This window comes from Neodiprion pinetum, chromosome 1, assembly GCF_021155775.2.
Source record: "Neodiprion pinetum isolate iyNeoPine1 chromosome 1, iyNeoPine1.2, whole genome shotgun sequence".
In the NCBI taxonomy this organism is placed as follows: Eukaryota; Metazoa; Arthropoda; class Insecta; order Hymenoptera; family Diprionidae; genus Neodiprion; species Neodiprion pinetum.
The window spans coordinates 3645129-3666856 of record NC_060232.1 but is presented as its reverse complement, the minus strand read 5'-3'; the positions used below and the strand labels follow the sequence as shown (position 1 = coordinate 3666856).

Here is a 21728-nt window from a genome sequence, read left to right as displayed (position 1 = left end):
CAAATATATATATTCAAGGTGTATAACTTCTGGAGCTTTTGGTCGTAAAATTTGCTCAAGTTTCGTGGGAAAACGTCGGGAGATTTTATTCGAGAAAAATTTTGGCAAAATTTTTTGCGTGGTTTCGAATCGAGGAGTGACCGTGAATTCCGTTTCGTTCTGTTTCAGCAATGTAGCAGTGGCTCGACGGAAGGCGGAGTAGTCAGCGGAGGTGGTGGTATGGACTGTCTGCCCCTCCGACCGGGACCGTTCCACTACCTGATAAGCGAGCAGGCCAAGTCCCTGGTGGCGTTACAGGAGCTACAGAATGAAGTCGGCGCCCTGCTCGAGTTCCGGGACCTCGTCATCGAGACGTTCCCAAACCTACGGCACAAGATGGCCGCCTCGGCGTCGCCCGCGTCTTCGGCGTCCGTGATGTCGTCGACAACGAACATTCCCCTACAGCCGTTGACGAGTCCCTCGTCGCGTCGTATCGCCGAATGGGAACCGGGACGAGTGAGGCGACGAGCGCCGAGGGAGGGCGAATCCTCCTCGTCTCTACCCCGGAGCCGGAGCAACTCCCACAGCGGCGGTAACAAGCACAGCGCCACGGTCCAGGACTCCGGCTTCAGCACGGAGACCTCCTCCAAGGACAGCGCCTCGACGGCCATTCCGCGACCTCCGAGCCCCCGGCCGGTACTCGACGAGGCCGAGGACGAGTTATGGAACCTCCTCGACGTCATCCATAGGCGGGGAACGCGGCTACGCGAGGAAGTCGAGTGCCTCCAGGGGCGGCTCGAGAGCGCGGCGCCCGAGGAACTCGGCCTGTCCGACGACGTTCTCGAGGCTGTCAGAAAGGTCGCCAGGCCCGAGGAGTCGGCCAGGATCGAGGACGACGACAAGGTTCAGGTGACGGCGTTACGCAGAGAGAAGGAACACCTCATCGACAAGGTGACCGAACTGGAGGCCGAGACGATATCGAGTCGGGTACGGGCTCAGGAACTACAATCGGAACTCGAGGCCTTGGCCGCCCTCAGAAACGGCCTCGAGGATCGCCTCAGGGCAGAGATCGAGTCCAAGAGAGAGATCCTCCACGCACCCGGACCGCAGAGGATAGTGACCGACAGTCCACCACCCATATCGTCACCGAAATCACCCGGGGATATCAGAAGCAACGTTTCCGCATTCGCCTGCGTTGGTTCCGCGAGCAAATCCCATAAGAATAGATTTCGGACGAGGACCATTGAGAAAAATGTAATCGCTAATATTAATAACCAGGTTAGCTACAAGGAGGCATCTAGGAACACGGACGATGATATTCCCAAGTCTAACGATGACGCGAATAGGTGTCGACTCGGACGGTTGGACTCTGTACTTATATCGCCCAAGGATCTTCGACGGCCGAAAAATGTTGATTCGAAAAAAATTGTCGCCATTTTACACGAGCATTCGCCAATTGAACTTCAGCGACACCTTATCACTACCACCGTCCATAATCAGGTGAGGAGGATGTGTTGCTATTTTATATACCACGGCATATCTAGAATTAATACTCGTATATTCGACAGTAGCAACGTCTGTTCCTGACAAAGTCATTTAGTAATTAACTAACGATGTTTTTCGCTATCACTTGTTTTTCCAGACTCTGCAAGAGCGACTGAACGAAGCTGAAAAGAATTCTGAAATCCTCACGGATCGTTTAGACAAAACGCGAGAGGAGAACGATGACCTCCGATTTCAAGTACGTTATAATTTATCATTTTTATCATCGATTGCAATTGGCGCACGCTCGTTTATCCTTGGATCTAAATTTCCCAATGATCCGTAACGAATTTCTCTTACGTTTCAGCTTGCAGAGAGAAATATCGAGCTGGAAGGAACGCGGGCCCGAGTACGGGTTCTTGAGCGTTTTCAGCATCGACCGCCGACAGAAGTCGATCTTAACGACAGCGACATCGAGACGGCCAGAGGTAGCGATCAGGGCTGTCTTGAGCCCGGCAGCAGTACGGAATCGGCGAGAGATCACCACCAGGAAATGGTACCATCGCCTCGTCGTCGACCCAGTAGAATACCGCTTCCCGGGGCGAAGCAAACGGCTCCAAAACCGCCGACCCACGGCCGGAACAACAGCCGAGAATCCTTGAAGTCTCTTACGAGACAGCCGAGGGATTCGAGCCGTGACAGTCTCGGTGGGAAATCATTTTCAAAAACGAGAGACTCGAGTCGCGAGTCGTTGAGTAACAAGAGTTTACCGAGAACAACGGGCAACGCCGGAAGTGGAAGTAGAAGTGGGAATTTGAACAATAGTATTAATAACAAGGATCAAACTGCTTCAGCCAGCAAGGATTCCCTAAACAGATCTTTGCCTCGGCATAACAATTATAACTGCAGCCCGAACAGCCGTGACTCTTTGAACAAATCTTCCTCCTCTTTGTCTCGCGGTTCTGTCGGCAGGGAGGCGAGAGACTCTCTCGAGTCCGGTGGGGTGCAGAACGTCGTTAATTCACCGGGAACTCCTCCGCGGCGTCCACCCGCGCCTGCACGTCGTGCCCACAGTCTTGCACGTCCCTCCGTTGAGTCTGACACAGGAAAGGTACGACCAGCAAAGCAATTTTTTTGGAGCAGCTGGCTGAAATCACCGTTGTCAAATGGCCCGACGTAGTAGGGACACACATTAGATCACGGGACGATAATCCACGGCTGTACCTCGGCCTCGGTCTCGTACATACATTCCCTCCTCCTATCTTTGACACCGCTTCCTCGTCGTCCCGATGATCCTCGGTCCTCGTCACTAATTCATCATCTTCACCATCGTCATACACAAAGCATATTGCACATACACTCGGACACTGAACCGCTTGATATGAAATTACGAATATTTTTTTAGTGCGGTGGGAAAAAGAAGCGTTAGTAGCCGGAACCCCGTGTATCGACATAAGGATTCATCTTTGTTCAAAATGTTTTTTTTCTTTCTTCTCTTATTCTATTGACTTGTTTTCACGTCATTATAAGTTATACCTTCATCGTCATCCTCATAATCGCCATTGTCATATCATTTATAAATTAAATCAACTGTTACTTATGTAGATGACAGAAATGTCAGATCGCGACCACCTCTTTACGCTGATTTTTTTCTTTCTAATTTCAAATTTCAGTACACTTGCCAGACGACAAAGAGGTAGGATTTTCATTGTGAAATTGAAACTGACGAAAAGCAAACAAACTAATATCCATGCGAAAACTGTTAAACAAAATAAAAAAAAAAAACCAATCATGCAACCCACGGTGTTGACACGTGTAACGTTTATCTCTGACGTGGAAATATCGATGACGGGATCTTCGTCTGACGATTACTGAACATCGAGTGTGCACTTGCGACTACCCTCGTCGACCATCGTTGTGTAATAAATATACATATATATAAATGAAAACAAGAACAACAACAACAACAACAACAACAAAAAGAATATATGCCGTGTATGTTTACAAGAAATGAAAACGAAACTGACGACTGACGTCGATACCGATCCCTTTTATTTTCTTTAATAATTGACGAACAAGAACACAGCTATGGTACCGTTAATCGAATAGCACCAATCAATCAACCACCATCCACTTCTTCTACCAAAAGTCTGATCTGGAGCGCAGCGAGTGTGCGTTCGAGACCGTCCCAAAGTCGTCCAAACGAACACAATGGCCAAAATAAACGGCCCCTTCTCGCGTCAGTCAGTCAGTCAGTCCGTCCGTCCGTCGGTCTTCTCGTAAGTTATGCTTCTTTTATTATCATTTGCTTTCAACGCTTTTCTTGGATGTGGTAAGCTGTTATTGCCTGTAGAATGGTAGTATGTACGTAGAAAACATGTAACCCGTTTATGTTTCTTTTTATTTACCTCGACTTTATCACATACAAACGTGTAGCTTGTGACGGTATAATTATATACATATTTGCCAAATGACACCTACGTCATTATCGTTCTAAATATGGATATGGAGTTAGCAGTAGTAGACTTGGTAATAATCTGATGTTATTGCACGCTGTTGGATTTCACTTACCCAGTATTCCAGATTTCAGGGAATCCAGATCACGTTTCTGTCTAAAAAGTCTGTCTGTCTCCGAGGCTTCTTCTCTTTCGAATCTCTGATCGTAGCTTAAAAATGCTACTCCAGTATGCAAAAAGTCGTATTGACAGTAAATTTGAAAAATTTTAACGGTATTTAAGTTTGGAGAAACTTTTGTACTGAGCACAAGACTTTGAGTGCAATCTCGATTGCCTTTGGTTTGGTTTGGTTTGGTTTGGTTTGGTTTTTTAATTCGTAGGTAGGAAGCTTTTGTTACGGTATTGGTCAAGGGTATATATATATTTTTTTTTCATGTCCTGGTTTCTGTGGGAGAGTACCGTAGTAATGCATGTGAACAGGAAAGCCTCTCTATAGTTTTGTAAATGGCGTTTAGATCCTAGAAAAACCCACCCTTATGGCCATTATCCTTCATTCATGGATCATCGTATCCTTGTTTACCATTTCGGTTCATCTATTCATTCATTTACTTCATTAATCTGATGGTACTCTTTGAGATAAATCGATCATGTGACATCGACAATGAACCGCAATATTCGCGCACACGAAACAAGTCAGATCGAAAAACAACTATTGGTATACATGGCATATTCATTCACACATTGTTAAGCATCGTCATATTCTTCTTTACACTTTAATTGTTTTACATATAAGTTTTTCTTTTTATTTATTGCTATTTAATTTGCTCAAGTATTGTTTATTTGCTAGTTTTTACATATATGCCTGATCATCATGGATGCGGTCACTCCGTGTATAAATCTATAAATTACAACGGCACTTGTTAAGTACAAATCAAACAATTCGATACCACACGCTTGTACCTGCTTGGCCTGAGGTTCAATGACCGTTTTGTCTGTTATATTCAGGAATACTGTAATAGTAATCCGCGATTTTTGATGATATCGTTATGGTCCACTATGTACCAAAGCTTGAGAAAAAACAAAAACACCGTTTTCTCGAATTCCTTATCTTGTTTTCCAATGTACAAATTTTGTGGGGAAAGATCAAATGACTCAGTTTTTTATGTTAGTATTGCACTTCCTGGAAAATAAATTTTGTTTTCAATTTTTACAGGTAAAGATCGATCCCTGTAATGTCAAGCTTATTTGAAATGTGTAATTCGATGAATTCTACTTTGTTATTCTCACTACTACCGATTATCCTACAATACGAACAGCGAGTTTATTAGGGGCTGTGATTTTCTAGGGATTCACCGATCCTCCGAGCTCTTGGTGTTCTACGAGCGGCAGCTTCAGGCACAGCGAATCTTCCTTGTACCCAGATTCTTTGAACCAAGAGACATCCTCGGTAACTGGATCTACCCGCGTTGAATTTATATTAGGATCACCGACGCGACACTTTCGCACGAGCTCTGCTGTATGGCCGCCAAGATATTTCGATAGCATTGATTCGGCTGCTTTAATCGCAGAAAGTCTTACTACAGATGAGTTTCCGTTAAGACGAGGCGAAGCCCTCGCCGAGTGTGACTCCCTCGAGAGTCACCCAATTTCCAGCGATGCTTAATTTATAAATAATTATTTAACATCATCGCATTTATGCATGTATTTATTTTTATTTTTTGATGATGAAACTTGTGAGCTTGATTACTTGAATCGATTCCATCCTGTCTATACGTGCGTGTAGAAATTTGTTACGAATTGACTAATTGCAGTTATAATAATAAATATATGATTATGACTTATCGAGTGATGTAGAGAGTGAAAAAGAAATTGATTTTCACCAGTAACAAGCCAAAATCAATTTGACGCTGTTATAAATTGTAAGCAATTGTTTGTATATATTATACATATTCTTAGTAAAATTATGATTATTACTATTATTTTCGGTTTGTTAATTTATTAAGCAATATGTCAAGAATGGATTTGCATCGCAAATCTTTCATTACTTGGTCTACTTTTGGTAGCTAATCATTGCTGGTTTAAAAAGAGATTCTAAACTGGGCACTGCGAGACACAGTTGGATTTAAACTTTCCGAGTAAAACTTAACTTTTTCGAAGAATAACATATTAAATCGGATGTCACGCGATTCATTTATTTTAATATTGAATTGTAGTGAATAATATTTTGTTGAACGATCACAATTTTTTTTTGTTAGAATACGAAAAAAAAAAAAAAAACTAGGGAAATATCCAACTTGAATGGAATTTGTTTACATGAAATTTTACTCCGAAAGTTACTGACCTTCTGCTGTCTACAATGGTACATTCTATCTTATCCAATAGAGTGGATTATTATAATTGTACTAGATGTATTGATAGGCAACTTTTTCAAGTTATATCTTCATTTTTATAATCACGTTTTGATACACGGTCGTGTAGAACAATTAGCAGTCGTGGAGGTGATTCATTCCATGTGTGGCATACATCAGAAAAGATAAGATGCTTTTATTCCAACAAGCATTTGTTCCTTTTTATTCTAAACTCGTTTCAAATTTATTACTTTTTCTTATCCCCTTTATTTATTACTCAACTTTTGCACGAGCGTGAAAATGATAAATGTAACGAGTACGAGTGTTTATACACATTCGAAATAGATTTTTTATGCAGTTAGCAAGTGTGAAACATGTGAAAGGCATCTGCACGTATTTTGTATGTACAATCACGGAATTTCTCCTCAAGTCAGATTAGTCATTCAGATCTTTTTTCGCGCTTTTTAAATGAAAAATCTTATTTCCAACGTATAATTTTGCGTGTATTGGCAAGTAATATGAAAAATTACCTTGTTGAATTTTCTGCACCTGTCACTCGTTTTTATTTTTCTTTATTAGGAGCTTGCGAGTGATATTTACCGTGAACTTGAATAATTCTATAACGTTACGATTTTAAAGTACTATTATACTACACAGTTCCTTGCTTCAACCAATTTATTATTCGTAATGATAATGATAAAAATAACGATGATAAAATACATAATATTAGTAATAATAATATTATTAAAAATAATCAACAATCTATAACACACATAGTCACAGAGTAAAATGTGATTTAATTATAAATACCTATCTAAGTAACGTAGCTGAGAAAGGAGAAAAATTAGGAAAAACATAAGATTAATAAATATAGGACTGAAGGACATCACTTATATTGTAATTGTAGTGCCTAAACAGAAGATTTTGCGCGGTACGGCAAAGTAAAAATTAAATGAATTACATATATATATACATATATATTTTGCGTTCGCCCGGCAGTACTTGGTTACAAATTTTCGTAAGATGAGGCCGCTTTCTATGTATAAACGCGGTATAAATGCTCAGAAACCAGAAATTGTGCAGCCAGTATGAATAATCTGGTGCCCCTCCAAAACAGCTTCGGAGCTGCCTAACGGAGGCTATTATTTTTATATTTCAATTATTACAATGGATAGAAAATGTAAGTTAGCTAGCATGGGCTGACAATGACCAGGATTCTGATCGACGGTTATTATATACGATTGTTTGTATTATATTCAATTTAACATGTAGAAGGAACGTATTATCATCGTATTATGATTTCAATAACCGTGATATATCATTGTAATATCGATACACACGTGTAAATAGTTGATACATGAATATAGGTCAATGAATAAATGAATAAATAGATATGTATAGATATATATATATGTATATATATATATATATATATATATATATATATATACACACATATATATATCTATACACAACCGTATACATATATCATAAAATATTTAAATAGTTTTAATGTAAATGAATTAGGTAATATGTAAGGAAATTACGGTAACGTGACAAGATTAATAAATTGAAATTACGTAAATATAAGATGTACCAATTTTATTTTTGAAAGCGATAACTTTTGATTTCTCCCTCACGTAATAATGCTTTTTTTTAGGTATTTAGGTAAGTTGAATTAAAATATAGTCCTAGTTATTTTTACAGCACATCGAGATTTATTTTTATGAAAAAAATAAATAAAATGAATATGAAACTGAATGTTTAGGTACAAAATGTACAGAATTAGGTTCAAACAAGACTTGAGAGACCAGATAAATCAAACAGACTTGTAATATCTTTTTATACTTTCTTAAAAATTCCTGTTCAATCTGTTTCTATTGTACTGACGATTCGGTTCATCTTATCATTGAACAGGAGTTTTGAATAAAGTAGAGAAGGATATCACAAGTCTGTTCGATTTATCTAGTCTCTTTAGTCTTGTTTGAACATCATGCTGTTCATTTTATACCTAAACATTCAGTTTTATATTTATTTTTATTTATTTATCTTCTTTTTTCCATCAAAATAGTTCGAAAATGCATAAAAACAAATCTCGATGTGCTGCAAAAAAACAAGCGCTATATTAATTCAACATACCTAAATACCTAAAAAAAATTTAAAAGTTACATTTCGCAGGCCTGTGTTATCATTGGCAATTTAATTCCATCTTGTGTCATTCAATTAATCCTTTTCATATCATTTCAAATTTCTTACACTTGTAATTGGAACATATATAAGCGCATATTCTGAGACTCTAATAATTATATAAAACTAGGACAAATTAATGTAATTTAATAATTACCAACACTGTAGCTTTAGAAAATTAGTAATCAATAGATATGTGTATCAGGAATTCTCGGATCATAATCAGATCGCCGGTTATGCTTAATTTGAAAAAAAGCCTTGGAAGTAATTGAAGTAATAATATTGCGTGAAATAATTATTGGTAAAATCAATAACTCTATTGCCGCTGCAAAGAACGTTCGCATTAAATTCTATTTTGCCGGCAGGCTGTAAAACACATTACAGGTGACGCTTGGATCGGTACGATAGATGGAAACATGAAACATGGAGTCAGAAATCTCTGAAATCCATGGACATACAAAATCAGCTGTAGATGCGCGTCCCCCAATCGGCCGCAACTCCGACTGTCGGCTTGTGAATTATGTGCGTGACGGTTCACCGTGTTTGTCAAAAAGTCTTAATTTTGTGCATTACAAATAATTACAAAATGGCGACATGAGAACGACGCAAATTTGTCGATGCCTCTTTTAATTTCAGAGCGTAAAATCGTACTTGACATACGTACGTCGCAGCATTAATGTAAAATCGGTGAGTAAATAGGTTATAAACTATACTTCAATCTTAACATATGTACACGCTTATTTCATTTTTATTATGTTTTGTAGAGGATGTAAAGATTCGATGTCCAAAGTGTGACTTTGAAGGATTATTTGAAAAATGAGCAACAAGGAAAGTGTCGGAATGGATCAGGAATTGGCTAAACGCCTCTTGGTTGAAGGGGCGACTTTGGTTCTGCTCAATGTTCCTCTGGGGACGGATTTTGGAGTTGATATGAAGTCTTGGAACACCGGTGAAAAGTTCAAGGGCGTTAAAATGATTCCTCCAGGGTTTCACTATATTCATTACAGGTGAATGAAACTGTGAACAAGAATTAGCAAGGCTTTATGATAGAATCATCGATGATTGAAACAAACTCTATTCATTCCACTTGATATGTTGCAGTGCTGTCAATGAGTTTGGAGATCTTGCACCCCGTTCAGGCTTCATTCACAACTTCAAGAAGTCTGAATTCTTGGCCATGTCTTGGGACGCGGAGAAAGAGGATGTCAGCACAAAACGTACGGACTTCTTAATTCTTCCCGTATACAATTTACATCGGCATCCACATATTGACACCTTTTTCTCTTGCAGCTCCTTCGGAAGAAACAGTACGTAGCTTAAAACAGAATCTGACTAGCCTTGATCAGTTTCTTGGCCCCTATCCTTATGACATTTGGGAACAGTGGAAGGGATTGACCAACACAATTGACCATGCGGTTGTAGAAAGATGTACACCAGTTTGTGGGTATGGAAAGCTTTCGTCATTAATAACTCCTCTATTTACTCACATATACTAATACTGCTCATTTTTCAGGTACATCCGATCAGCTCTGGAGTTGGAGAATTGTGACGATGCTTCTAGACCACGAGGAGGAGAGGCTGTGGAGAAGCGAACTCGACGCAGCGGTTTGTCTGCTGAGGAGAGAGAGCAGCAGCTGCTTCCCCAATTGAAACCAAGAGCTGGAACTGAACTGAGGCTAACTAAGCTACCGGATAAAAGCTATCCTGATGGAGCAACACCTGCCGAAATAACGCAACATTCTCTTGATTCGAGTTACGCCCTGGAAAAGATGTTGGCTGAATTGAAAAAGTCTGTGGAGTATCTGGTTTTCATTTGGAATAAGGAGCGAAAGTTGTATACGGCTATTAATTGAAAATCATGAAATTACAGCCCGATAGAAATAATGGGAGAACTTCAGCTGGCGTTCATCTGCTTCCTGGTAGGACAGAGCTTGGATGCGTTTGAGCACTGGAAGAAGTTGGTCGGTCTTTTGTGCGGGGCCGACACGGCGATACCGTTGCGGCGTTCCATTTACTCCGAGTTTCTAAACACATTGGAGGCTCAAGTGGCCTGCGTCCCGGAAGAAGTGCTGTGCGACATTGTGGCTAGCAATAATTTCGTATATCACAACTTGCGTAATTTGTTTGCCAATATTGAATCTAACGACAAAGTCGACGGACGTCTGAAAACCCAGGCGGTCCGAGTGCGCGATAGACTCACGAAAAAGTTTCTCTGGGACTTTACTTGTCTGCAAGACGAAGAAGACGATGAAGCACCTGTCGTTGTGTCACTGGACTGAAAGGGGACAAAGAGTTACGAAGATACTTTGGACTGATTGAATATTAACAATAAGAGGTGGATTGAATTCATTTGTATCGTGTATAAATAAGAAAATCGTTCATCTCGGCAACTAGAATACATTGAGATACTCACACTGTCATGAAAGATGAGAAACTTGAATATCCGATAGAGTTCGACTCTATAGGATAACGTGAAATTACGAAATGTTTTGAAAAATTGCACAAATCTAAAATCTACATGTAATTATTACATTGAAACTACGAAGTTGTGCTTTTTGTTATCCATCGCACCGTGATTTCTCTCTGTACGTAACAAATTCTCGTTTTTCATCTTCAGAAGAATTGCAATAATAATTGTATAATGTAAACGTACGTTGAAATTCCTAGCTTCTCTCATGAGTTCAAAGTGAGACACGCGTTATATCGCTATCACTCGTCTATCAAATAATTACGAAAAAAAATCATAACGAGCGCGTCGATAAACATTTTCAATAATGAGTTACGGGCTGTATCTAACATGGTTCTCGTCCATCCAGTCTTCTGGTGTATTTCTTCATTTTCAAGACCACACATTATACTCGTGTGCGATGTCTGCGGCTTGGAAATCGCGAGGGCTGATCTTGAAACGCATGTAATTTGTTGTAGCTAATATCATGAATCAATTTGTTGGATTCGTTAATCATTCAGCGAGATTATCGGCAGGTTCGGAAGGCCCTGGAACCTCGGAGCTTCCTTTACAACCTCGCGTTCATTTCCGGGTAGGTACGTAATCGTCGTCCTCGATTACTGTGACCGTCGACTTAACGATTTCCAGCTTTACGAAATTCTGCGAAAACTATAAATCGTTGCCAATAATGCAGAGAATTAGAATTACGGTCAGCTTCTCGCGATGAAACCCCATACTGCCGAGATAGAGGAAAACACTGAACAGTGAATAATTGCGATTAATGTACACAAGATATATTTATACGCAAGAATTTTTTAGTTGCTGCAAATGCAATTGTTTACAATAACATAAATTGAATGACAAAATGTTGTAACCTCTGATTCGCTTTATCGATCTGTAAACTCCGATAAATCGGTCAGTGACTGCAGAGTCAAAGTCTAGTGTGCCATCAGTAATATATAATTTGCATAATCATTTTCATGCGGATTCGTGCTTATATGCATAGAGGATAGACTATTTGCACTTGTCTACTTTCGTGTAGGTTGGCATGACTCGCTACAGCTACGTATAAATTCTGGGAAAACGATCCTTAAATTACAATACAGTGTAACTGTAGGAGAATAACAACAAGGGTTAATATACCGAGGTTAATCCAGCTCAATTTCCATATATTTGCAGTTTCACTTATGTAAGACTCGACTGCCGCAACAACAAAAAAAAGGGGGGGATTGGGAAAATTAAATTTTGAAATAATTGCATATAAGCACGTCAACACAGTGTGAGTATAATATTTCTTTGTAGTGAATTTTCAGAGAATGTAATCTACATTTTATTAACACTGCCTCACATAATTGCAGATCTGACAACAATCGATGGTCAATCAGAATATTACCTTTGGAGTGATCACGAGATGTGAACAACGCGGAGAAATATTGTGGGCATTGGTAAGAAGTGTGACCTAATTTCTAATTAGATACAGTATTAATAGCCGTATTAAGCGTTAAGTTATGACACATTATTCGAGCTATTCTACTTATTTTCAATCTTCATTACAATCTAAGAAAGGTGACGGTTTTTTCTCCAGAAATTCGCAGAACTGTTTAATGGTGTAATTCTCTCGGTTGGGTAATAATTCGCTGGTTCTGTTTTCAATACATTTGTTAAAACTTTCTTCGTCAAGATAAGACTTGGGTAATTTGTTTGAACACATTTTAATAAGCTCGTAGGGTGCATCTTTATACTCGGGGAAGTGGTGCCCTGTCTCAATGTTCTTGCCCTTCAACCAGTCTATTATCATGTCTTGGCACATCCACGTGAGACGATTGAACTGGAAGTAGAGCTCCTTCACTTTGAAATTGGTTAACGAAGCAATTGGAAGACACGTTATCTTGTTCGAGGAAATGTCCACCACTTGCAACGGGGACGTGGAGAAGAAACTGTCTTCTATGTGCTTAATTTGATTGTTTTGGAACGAAACAACCCGCAATTTCGAAAGTCCCTCAAACCAGGCGCCCTTTATGACCTGCAATTTGCCTCCGGTGACGGCCAAAAATTCCAGCTCTGTCAGTCCCTGAAAAGCGTTGTTCTCGATTTCTTCGGTACCACAGTAGAAAAATCCCAATCGTGCCAAATTCTTACTCAAACGGTCGAAAGATCTGTCCAGCACAATTTTTATGTTAGAATTACCAAACGTCACTCTGTCCACGTCGATTGGTGCCCTTTCCACATCGGCCAAATAATTATTCGTCCTGAAGCACTGGTACCAGTACACATTCGGCTTCGCATTTCGAAGCAAACACGAACTCCTGGACAAACGGGCAAACCCTACCGTGCCGAAGATGAATGCTAACAAACCGTGGAGCTTCATACTGATCCTTGAACGAACGCAGACTGAATTATCCCGAATGGTCAGCGAAATCTTATACCGCGGATGTCGCGCTCTCCGACTCCAGCGCGTAATTCAACCAATAGAGAAGAAGAGACGATAATATGGAAGACCGCGTGCTCGAAGATTATCCTCGTGCAACTTCCCCAGAGTGTCTATTACTGGAACAACCTTCTGCGAACTAGTTGGCCTGGTTAAAGAGGCAAGTATAACTGATAGTTTGTCAAATTGGGTGGGGGTTGAAAATTATTGCCTTGGTGCAGAAGAACTCAACATTATAGGGACATGCCGAAAATGTGGAAGGTATATTTCGTAATGAAAAACACTTGCGTTAGATTCTTTATACTACATTTTGGTAATTCCACTATTTTCAAAAATGTGACTCATTGCAGTATGAATTTTCATGGCGAAACAGCTCAAGTGCTGCCTACTTATATACAGGACAGAAGCAATATAGAAGGTAATTTAATAATTAAGACAGCTCAATTTGCAACATGATACAAGATCGTTATTACTTGTTACATGTATATTAAAAGTACGTGACGGTCATTCTCAATCTTCTTTATATGGAACAATCCAAGAACGGAGAGGGCTTGTCTCTGAGGTATTCGCACATATCTTTAACAGTGTAATCAGCCATGGGGGGTAAATATTTGCGGGTGGTCTCCCCGACGCATTTGTTGAGAAACGCTTCGTCCAGCTTAAGGGTCGGCAGCTTCGACACGCAAATTTTCGCAAGGTCATACGGTGGGTCCAGGTTGCCAAAGTCAAGGTAGTCCGTCCTGATGCCTGTTTCCTTGAGCCAGTCCATCACCAAGACCTGGCAGGACCAGGTGAGCCGGTTGTGTCGAAACTGGAAGTCGCGTGCTTTGAAATTGGCAACCTTAGCTGTCGGGATGCAGCTGAGCTTGTTACTGGAAACGTCAAGCCATTCCAGCGGCGGGAGAACCGCAAATACGTTTTCTTCGATGCGTTTTATCTGATTATTTTCGAACGAAACTCTCCGCAAATTTGGAAGTCCCTCGAACCATACACTTTTCATAATTTTCAATTTATTTCCGGGGAGAGCGAGCACGTTCAACTGGCGAAGGCCCCAAAACGCACGATCCTCGATCTCCTCGACACCGCTGAACAGAAATCCGAGGGTCTCCAAAGTTCTGCCAAAACGAGTGAAGGATCCGTTCCGTATTATTGGTATCCTCGAGTTCGTGAATGTCACGATCGGTATGTCGATCGGTGACTTTTTTAACTCGGATAAATAATTATTGTCCGATCTGAAGCACTGGTACCAGTATTGAACGGGCCGCGTAACGTTCCTCAGCAAACAAATGGCGCTGGCCATTTCGGTCAGGCCCAAAACGCAGAGAGCAACAAACACGACGACACTTTGGAGCTTCATACTGATTCTGAGCTAGACGTCTACTAAACTCTCGCGAATTGTGAGGGGAATCTTATACCGAGCAGTGTTGTTCCGTCTGTCCAATTGTATCTAGCGCATAATTGCTACACGTGCGTTATTCAGACTGCATATGATAAAGACGTTGGACCTTGTCTATGCTCGAGTATGGCGATTAGGAAACGCCTTTTTAAATAGTTAGAAATATTTTCAACATTTATTACAGGATGTGGCCAATGAACTCGAATTAAGAAATTAGTGTTGGTTTAGTTTTTTTCAAGTCAATAGAAGGACACGAGCTTCCAATTAACATATTTATATTCTTCCGCTTTTCGGTCAGAAATTTGGTTCACATGATTCGTCATGTAATATTCGCCGAGCTCCATTCTTTTACGTGGAGAAGGGTTTAAATTGCCTCGTCCGAAATTGATACTTTTTCTTTATACCCAATTTATTATTCGAACGACATGCGTAGGTCCAAGTAAACTGATTATGTTGAAGTCGCATTGGGTCCCAAATTTTTTTGGCTTTGAATATATTTCAAGATTGTCCAATACGCTACCAAATGATGATATAAACTGAAGCAACAGTATCAGTGAAATTTCGACCATAGCAAAGTGAAGTTCTTGATTGAGGGCTGATCGCTACCTTCGGCGTCAATATTTACTACCCTGAATGCAAACGTTCTGCTGAATTCCGGAGCTGAATAATAGTCTAGAAACAGAGACATCCTGAAATTTTGTGCAACTGTAAAAAGAATCTCGCAATATATTCTCATGTGAGTAAGTTGAACCGAAGAAATTTTGAAGCCGAATAAATGTATGAATGACTAGTGTGGTTGTAGGGTAAAGTGGGAATTGGATGAAGGAATATTGCTGTAAAATATATTTTCATTTTGTTATATATTTTTCTTATTCTTATACAGATAAAGCTGAGTTTAAAAACGAGTTATTTAGTATACAGCACTAATATAATTATTGCAAAGGTATGGCAACTGCCTAATACATTCACGTAAGTATAAATATTCAAATGTCGAAACAGTTCAAAAACGGGGACGGTTTATCCGTCAAAAATCTGCAAGCTTGTTCGACCGTGTAATTATCCCCAGGCGGAAAGAAGTCCATTAGTTTCTTCCGAATGCATTTCTCCAGGCCCGTTTCGTCCAGTTTGTAACTCGGATGTCTCTCCACGCACATATTGATCAAGGGTTCCATTGGCGGGAAGGGTCCTATCGCCGCGAAATCATGCTTGATATTGTTCTTTTTAAACCAGTCGAGGAGTTGAGCCAGGCAAGCCCAAGCCAAGTGATTTCCTTCGAGGTGAAAAGATTGCGTACGAAAACCGTAAATTGAAGCTACGGGGATGCAGCTTATCTGGTTGAAAGAAAGATCGAGAGACTTGAGCGGCTGGACGATCTTGAAGAAGCTGCTTTCAACGCTTTTGATCTCGTTGTGGTCCAGGATGATCGTGTCCAGCTTCGAAAGCCCCTCGAACCACGTTCCCTTCACAATCTGTAAGTTGCACCCGGTAATTAGCAGCGATCGTAACTCGACGAGGCCCTCAAAGGGACTGTCCTCGATTTCTCCCAGCTCGGAATAGTTGATCTGAACGCTTTTCAACCCGGGACCGAAACGAGCGAACGATTTGTTTCGCAGGTATTGTATCCTCGCGTTGGTGAACGATATTTTCGGTACGTCGATCGGTGCCGCCGTCAGATCGGCCAAGTAATTGTTCGACCTGAAACACTGGTATCTGTACACCTTCGTCTCGGGGGTGTTTCTTACTATGCAGACGCCGCTCGCTATTTCAGTGAGCCCGGCTGCCACTCCGAGAATAAAAACCGCGTTTACGGTACCCTGAAGCTTCATACTGATTCTAATCGCGGGACAGTTGCGTCGGTACTGAAGTCTCGTGAATCCCGCGAGAAACTTATACCGAGGATTTTAATAAGACTGAACATCAAGTTAACGTAACGCACGTCGCGTCGTAGCGATTAGAGCTCGTACCACCTGCTGCGCAAGCCAGTTATCCGGTCTCTTGATTAGAAAATTGCCCCAGTAGTAGCGGGATATGAAAACGAGAAATTATTCTCGCTATTCGACGCTGCTAAAAAAATAATTGTATTCTTGGATGAAGCTTCTTTTTTTTTTTTTTTTTTATTGCATACAACGATCAGTGATCGCTGGTAGAAAAAATGGTATCAAATTTCTTACAGAAATGTTATACAACGCATAGGAAATAATCGGCACGACACAGACTTGTCGGTCGTTATATAATTATGTGTAGTACGTAAAATGTCGCGTTGCGTTATATCGTAACGGTAGCAAGAGTGAACGACTTCTGACAACGATCGTTAGACGACGGCCGATTGATTGGCGGCCTCCAGGGCCCGATTTTCCTCCGAAAGCAGCGTCACCTTTTGCTCATACTTTCCGCGAAGGTCTTGGAACAGGTGCAGCTGCGTCTCGTATTCCTTCTTCAGATCAGCGTTGAGTCGTACAGCAGAGTCCATTTTGTTCATCATTAGATTATGCTTCTCACGTTCGGCAGTGATCTTGCTCTCCATCGAGTCGACGTCATCCTGTAACGAGATAACAAAAAGAAATAACGTTAGAGTTCATCGGTAGCGAGCAAAGTAGAAACTGAAGGCTTCGGCTCACCTGCAGATGCTTCACCTCCATATTTCTTATGTTGAGAAGATCTTTGGTGATCGCAACCACCTCCTTTAGGGATGAAACCTGCTTTGACAGGGCGCTTATTTGGGTCTGTTGATTGGTGATAAGACGACCACGGTCGTCGAGCATCAGCTGAGTCTGCGTAAGCATATTCTTCAGGTCTTCCTTCTCTCTTCGCAGAGTTATTTCATCACCTTCTCCGCTCGTTACCGCGTTGTACGATGCCTGAAGCGCGTTCAGCCTTCTCTCCGTGTCGGTCAATTTTTTTTTGTAATTATCACGCTCGTGTATCCTTTTCTGTTGATACCAGAGGATGATCAGTTACCGCAATGAGGTATAAGATAGACTGGTTGCAAAATACCCTGGACAATTTACCTGAATTTCCAGCTCAAGTTTCGACACTTCAGAAGACTCCTTTCCGTTCTGCTTTATCGTGTTTTCTGAACTCTTATTGCTCTCCTCCTGGGAATAATTTGATGATGATATTATATTGATGTGAGTTTCTATTTTGGAAAAATCTTGAAATGACTTGTATGCTTCATCAATTATTACCTTTTCAGGTGACTGAGGCTCTACAATTGGTGACGACGATGATACCTTCTGCTCAGCGTTTGATTCCGAGGAGGCGTCAATCGGAGGAACGACAACGTTGTCACCAGTATTTTGGACGGGTGGCGAAGTATTAATTTCGGTGATTGTCTGGGCGCCGGAGTCACCGCCAGCGTTACAAACGGCCTCAACGTTGTCCGACATATTTATCTGCTGTTAAATCACAATCAAGTTTCAGGGAATGATCGATAAAACTGAAGGAAATCCTTCCAGAGCAATGATCAAAACGGTAAAAGGAGAACCGAGACGATTGAAGCAAGCGCACAATTATTTCTTGATTGTCTTCCGGTATTTCCGGTCGTTGCAACTGCACTTGTTTATTCCGGGAAGAACGATTGCCAATCAATATATATCCGATGACGGAATATAACGTAATCAGCTTCCATTGGATGAATTGAGAAAGAGAGAGAGATATAAATCCTCTGTAATATACTTACGTCCAGAGCAGCGGGAAATGAGAATCAACTGGCTCTTCAATGTATTTTTGGAAATCACTGCGTACGCGTTATTTTGGTACTTTCACAGCTGCGCGTTCAGGCGTTACATGGATGGATGTACATACATGCATACTTGCAGGCCTTGTAACAGTGATCGTTTCTTTCACAATTGGAATTTAGGGTATGATTGTACGAAGATAAGCATTGAACGAAATAAAACCGACCAGATTGCGTTGCTACGAAAATAACACTCAGATTTACCGGTCTCGATTATAAATGTCTCTCAGTTATTCTAAATGCAGTTTCAATCGGCATTATCACGTTTCCGAGGCTTGAATTCTTGCGCCGACGCTTTCTTTCGTCGTTCGACCGAAACGAGACTGCGCACGAAAAGTTAAAACAAATACTCTTCGTAGAATATGAATCGATTTTAAAGCTCGATAATTGAATGAAAATGTTAGTTTGTAATATTGCTTTATCGAACAGTGTTTTTTGGGGAAATTGTGAACGCATTTGGAACCATCAAGTATTTTGTGATTAGCAAGGTCTTGAAACTGAGCTGCGTAGTCCTTCAGAGCAACGCTCGTGTGTGCCCGTAGAATAATCCGTCGCAACATCGGACGAAAGAAAATTATATCCACGGTAAGTATTAACGAGTGTTTTAAACCAGACATTTTATAATTGATATAAGCTACGGATACATTTTTCACACAGATATTTCACCGCGAGAATCATTCGCGTGTAAGCTGTCAGTTGTCACTTTGGCGATCGTTTCGTCATCCTAACCTCTATTCCACCGATACAAATTGCTCTTATCGATGGTCCGTTGATCGTCGAGTGGGATGATTTAATTTTTTTTCTATTACCGGGTAGCATTGCACGGTGTTCTTGCCTCAGAATATTTTACGGTGAAATTGAGTTACACGATTTATAATCAGCGGCTCATGTTTCATTCGAATTTTCTGCGTTTAGTGCAAATTCATCACTGAGAAAATTCTCAACAGTTAAGTTTAGCTGCTATAATTTATTCTTGTTTACAAATCTATAGTCGATCTGAGGATGGAGGAATACGCGAGAGAACCTTGTCCATGGCGGATTGTCGACGATTGCGGAGGCGCGTTCACAATGGGAGCGATCGGGGGTGCCCTGTTTCAGAGCATTAAGGGATTCAGGAATGCACCGAGCGGTATGAACAAACGGTTCGTCGGAAGTTTGATGGCCATAAAACAGAGATCGCCTATCATTGCCGGAAACTTTGCCGTCTGGGGCGGTATGTTCTCAACGATCGACTGTACCTTGGTACACTTCAGGCATAAAGAAGATCCGTGGAATTCTATTATCAGTGGGGCGGCGACGGGCGGAATATTGGCTGCGCGAAACGGTGTCCCAGCGATGGCAGGGAGTGCGATTATAGGCGGTGTTTTATTGGCGCTGATAGAAGGCATCGGTATATTATTCACCAGGCTTTCAGCCGAGCAATTCAAACCCCCTACCCTTGTTCCAGAGGATCCCTCCCAGCTTGGCCCTCCCCCGACGCTCGCAGAGTCGAGAAACTATTCTTAATAAGCTTTAGCTTTAGTTCCTCCACCATATTAGGGTACTACAATTCATTAGTTTCTTTATATTTCAAATATCGGCGATGTCTGAATAATCGCCGATCGAATAAAAGGTTCGACCTTATCTGACAATTCTTTAATTTACCCACAACCGCGGGTACTTTCGGATCAACATAGACGTTCCAGACGGACTCATATTTATAGTGTGCAAGCAAGAAAAATTATGATGTTTTATTGCAGTCTATGTATGGTTTCGTTTATTAATCAAACTTCTTTGGGTACTCTGCCATTACTTGGCGACATTACATTGTATGAGATCAGTTCGTGAAAAGAAAAGTATGGCTGTAATAATAAACGCAGGGTTGCTGCAAATTGGGTAAAAACTGAAAAATCTCAGGGAATGATACTTTGAAGCCTGGAATGTAAAGTACTTCTATAGGTCAAAAAACTTCAAATCTACGTAGATCTGACAGTTTTATACATAATCACTGGTAAAGTTATTTATAATATAACATTTTTTCTTTAGTCTGGAATTAAAACAAGTAGCAACAATCCTGCGATGCGATATCATTGTCATTCAAATAGGCACCAGGAGTCAGCGGAGATTACGTTGTTATTATTCCAATTAAGCCGGCAAGGTTTGTCTTTACACACATTGGATAATTGTGAAAATCATAAAGTTTTCTCTTGTAAAAATATAAGATGAAATTCTCTGTTTAAATCCTTATTTTTCAATTGATGATCGATATGATTTGTTTTGTTAGTTGCTGTCTTCTTCCTCGTCATTTTCACTCTCCTGCCAAGTATTCGGAACCTCAAGATCTAGTTCCTTCTTTACGTTAGTTTCCATCGGCACTGCATTTGTGCCGACCGAATCTTGCGACGCTGGTACTGTTTGCTTCCCAGCATTTGAAGCATTCGCTAGATGAAGCTGTTCGACCTAAAACAGCTTAAGAGCGAATTAGAATCCACTGAAATACAATTTTATTTTACTTATATTACGTTTGCATTTGTGACTCTTGAAGCATTCAGTAATATTTTGCCCGATTTTCGCTCTAATACCGTGTATATAAATACTAAAAAATATTCTTGCCTGGAGTGCGTGAAGCTGCTCGTCTATTTTCGACAGCATTGAAACAATCAGTTCCTCCTCCTCTTTCAATTCTCGTTGATATCGAACAAGCTCGTTCACTTCCGTCATGTTTATACTGCTTATCTCCCTGAAATCTAGAGACAAGAACTTCGCCTACCAACCGGATTACGTGCTTTACGTCGAGTGATGCCAGGTTCAAGGACAACGAAGGGTGCTTTCAGCTTTACAAGCGGTAGTGACATCTGTTCACGAAGTCATCATGCAACCATTGATTTCTAATTTTTTGTGTTAGCCAGTTCCTTCAGTTTTATCAATTGATACCCTGAATTACAAAAAATGTATTGACTTGTGTATAAAAAGTAACTTAATTGATATTAATTTCATTCATGTGTTCTGTCGCAAGATGCTAGAGTGACCAAAATGATTTTACCTGGACTTGATGATGAAATCTGTCGGTACAGCAGCGAGGATACCAACCGACGAACAACTTACCATTGGTCGATAAAGATGATATTTACCCTGCATCCTAAAGGTGAGAGTATAATTTTTAAATAATTTTTGTATATTTTTGTATGAACAAGACAATGAGGTTTGTCATTTGACACGATATGCATTCGTTATTGGGAGGATGGAGAATGGGTGATTATTATTATTATTATTATTATTATTATCAATTTT

The 21728-nt window shown here is 40.6% G+C and overlaps 8 protein-coding genes across 11 annotated transcripts in view; 3 read left to right on the top strand and 5 right to left on the bottom strand.

The window, feature by feature from the left end:
* Window positions 1-7855, top strand: part of jvl (javelin-like) — a 63170-nt gene extending 55315 nt beyond the window's left edge. For 2 of the 3 annotated variants that reach the window (XM_046635431.2, XM_046635426.2), the window contains exons 2-5: window positions 169-1479; window positions 1622-1720; window positions 1829-2572; window positions 5263-7855. In XM_046635431.2, coding sequence (XP_046491387.1) covers window positions 169-1479; window positions 1622-1720; window positions 1829-2572; window positions 5263-5580 — 2472 coding nt within the window. In that variant the 3' untranslated portion in view covers window positions 5581-7855. Of the gene's footprint in view, window positions 1-168; window positions 1480-1621; window positions 1721-1828; window positions 2573-3134; window positions 3314-5262 lie in introns of those variants that run through there. The other variant, XM_046635450.2, reaches the window with a different exon arrangement.
* Window positions 7856-8926: 1071 nt separating this feature from the next.
* LOC124223476 (protein AAR2 homolog) lies at window positions 8927-12937 on the top strand. Its single transcript, XM_046635472.2, has 6 exons — window positions 8927-9139; window positions 9217-9459; window positions 9554-9669; window positions 9743-9896; window positions 9966-10241; window positions 10323-12937. The coding sequence occupies exons 2-6, from the start codon at window positions 9269-9271 to the stop codon at window positions 10729-10731; spliced, it is 1146 nt and encodes a 381-aa protein (XP_046491428.1). The 5' UTR covers window positions 8927-9139; window positions 9217-9268; the 3' UTR covers window positions 10732-12937.
* Window positions 12439-13266, bottom strand: LOC124217923 (toll-like receptor 7). Its single transcript, XM_046624096.1, has one exon. The coding sequence runs from the start codon at window positions 13264-13266 to the stop codon at window positions 12439-12441; it is 828 nt and encodes a 275-aa protein (XP_046480052.1).
* A 580-nt stretch (window positions 13267-13846) lies between these two features.
* LOC124217895 (leucine-rich repeat, immunoglobulin-like domain and transmembrane domain-containing protein 2) lies at window positions 13847-14683 on the bottom strand. Its single transcript, XM_046624058.1, has one exon. It carries the CDS (start codon window positions 14681-14683, stop codon window positions 13847-13849), a length of 837 nt encoding a protein of 278 aa, XP_046480014.1.
* An 880-nt stretch (window positions 14684-15563) lies between these two features.
* Window positions 15564-18700, bottom strand: LOC124223482 (ELKS/Rab6-interacting/CAST family member 1). 2 transcript variants are annotated; one of them, XM_046635486.2, is made up of 5 exons: window positions 18402-18700; window positions 17908-18117; window positions 17731-17817; window positions 17341-17652; window positions 15564-17261 (listed from the first exon to the last, which is right to left on the bottom strand). In XM_046635486.2, exons 2-5 carry the CDS (start codon window positions 18106-18108, stop codon window positions 17034-17036), a joined length of 828 nt encoding a protein of 275 aa, XP_046491442.1. In that variant the 5' UTR covers window positions 18109-18117; window positions 18402-18700; the 3' UTR covers window positions 15564-17033. The 2 variants fall into 2 exon arrangements, with proteins under 2 accessions (XP_046491442.1, XP_046491448.1); XM_046635492.2 differs by lacking the exon at window positions 18402-18700 and having other exon boundaries at window positions 17908-18215.
* On the bottom strand, window positions 15706-16548 carry LOC124217885 (SLIT and NTRK-like protein 5). Its single transcript, XM_046624048.1, has one exon. The coding sequence runs from the start codon at window positions 16546-16548 to the stop codon at window positions 15706-15708; it is 843 nt and encodes a 280-aa protein (XP_046480004.1).
* A 184-nt stretch (window positions 18701-18884) lies between the features above and the next one.
* Window positions 18885-20678, top strand: LOC124223504 (mitochondrial import inner membrane translocase subunit Tim17-B). Its single transcript, XM_046635516.2, has 2 exons — window positions 18885-19043; window positions 19450-20678. The coding sequence occupies exon 2, from the start codon at window positions 19461-19463 to the stop codon at window positions 19962-19964; it is 504 nt and encodes a 167-aa protein (XP_046491472.1). The 5' UTR covers window positions 18885-19043; window positions 19450-19460; the 3' UTR covers window positions 19965-20678.
* On the bottom strand, window positions 20553-21333 carry LOC138190351 (uncharacterized). Its single transcript, XM_069133094.1, has 2 exons — window positions 21051-21333; window positions 20553-20897 (listed from the first exon to the last, which is right to left on the bottom strand). The coding sequence occupies exons 1-2, from the start codon at window positions 21156-21158 to the stop codon at window positions 20718-20720; spliced, it is 288 nt and encodes a 95-aa protein (XP_068989195.1). The 5' UTR covers window positions 21159-21333; the 3' UTR covers window positions 20553-20717.
* Between the last annotated feature and the right edge of the window lie 395 nt (window positions 21334-21728).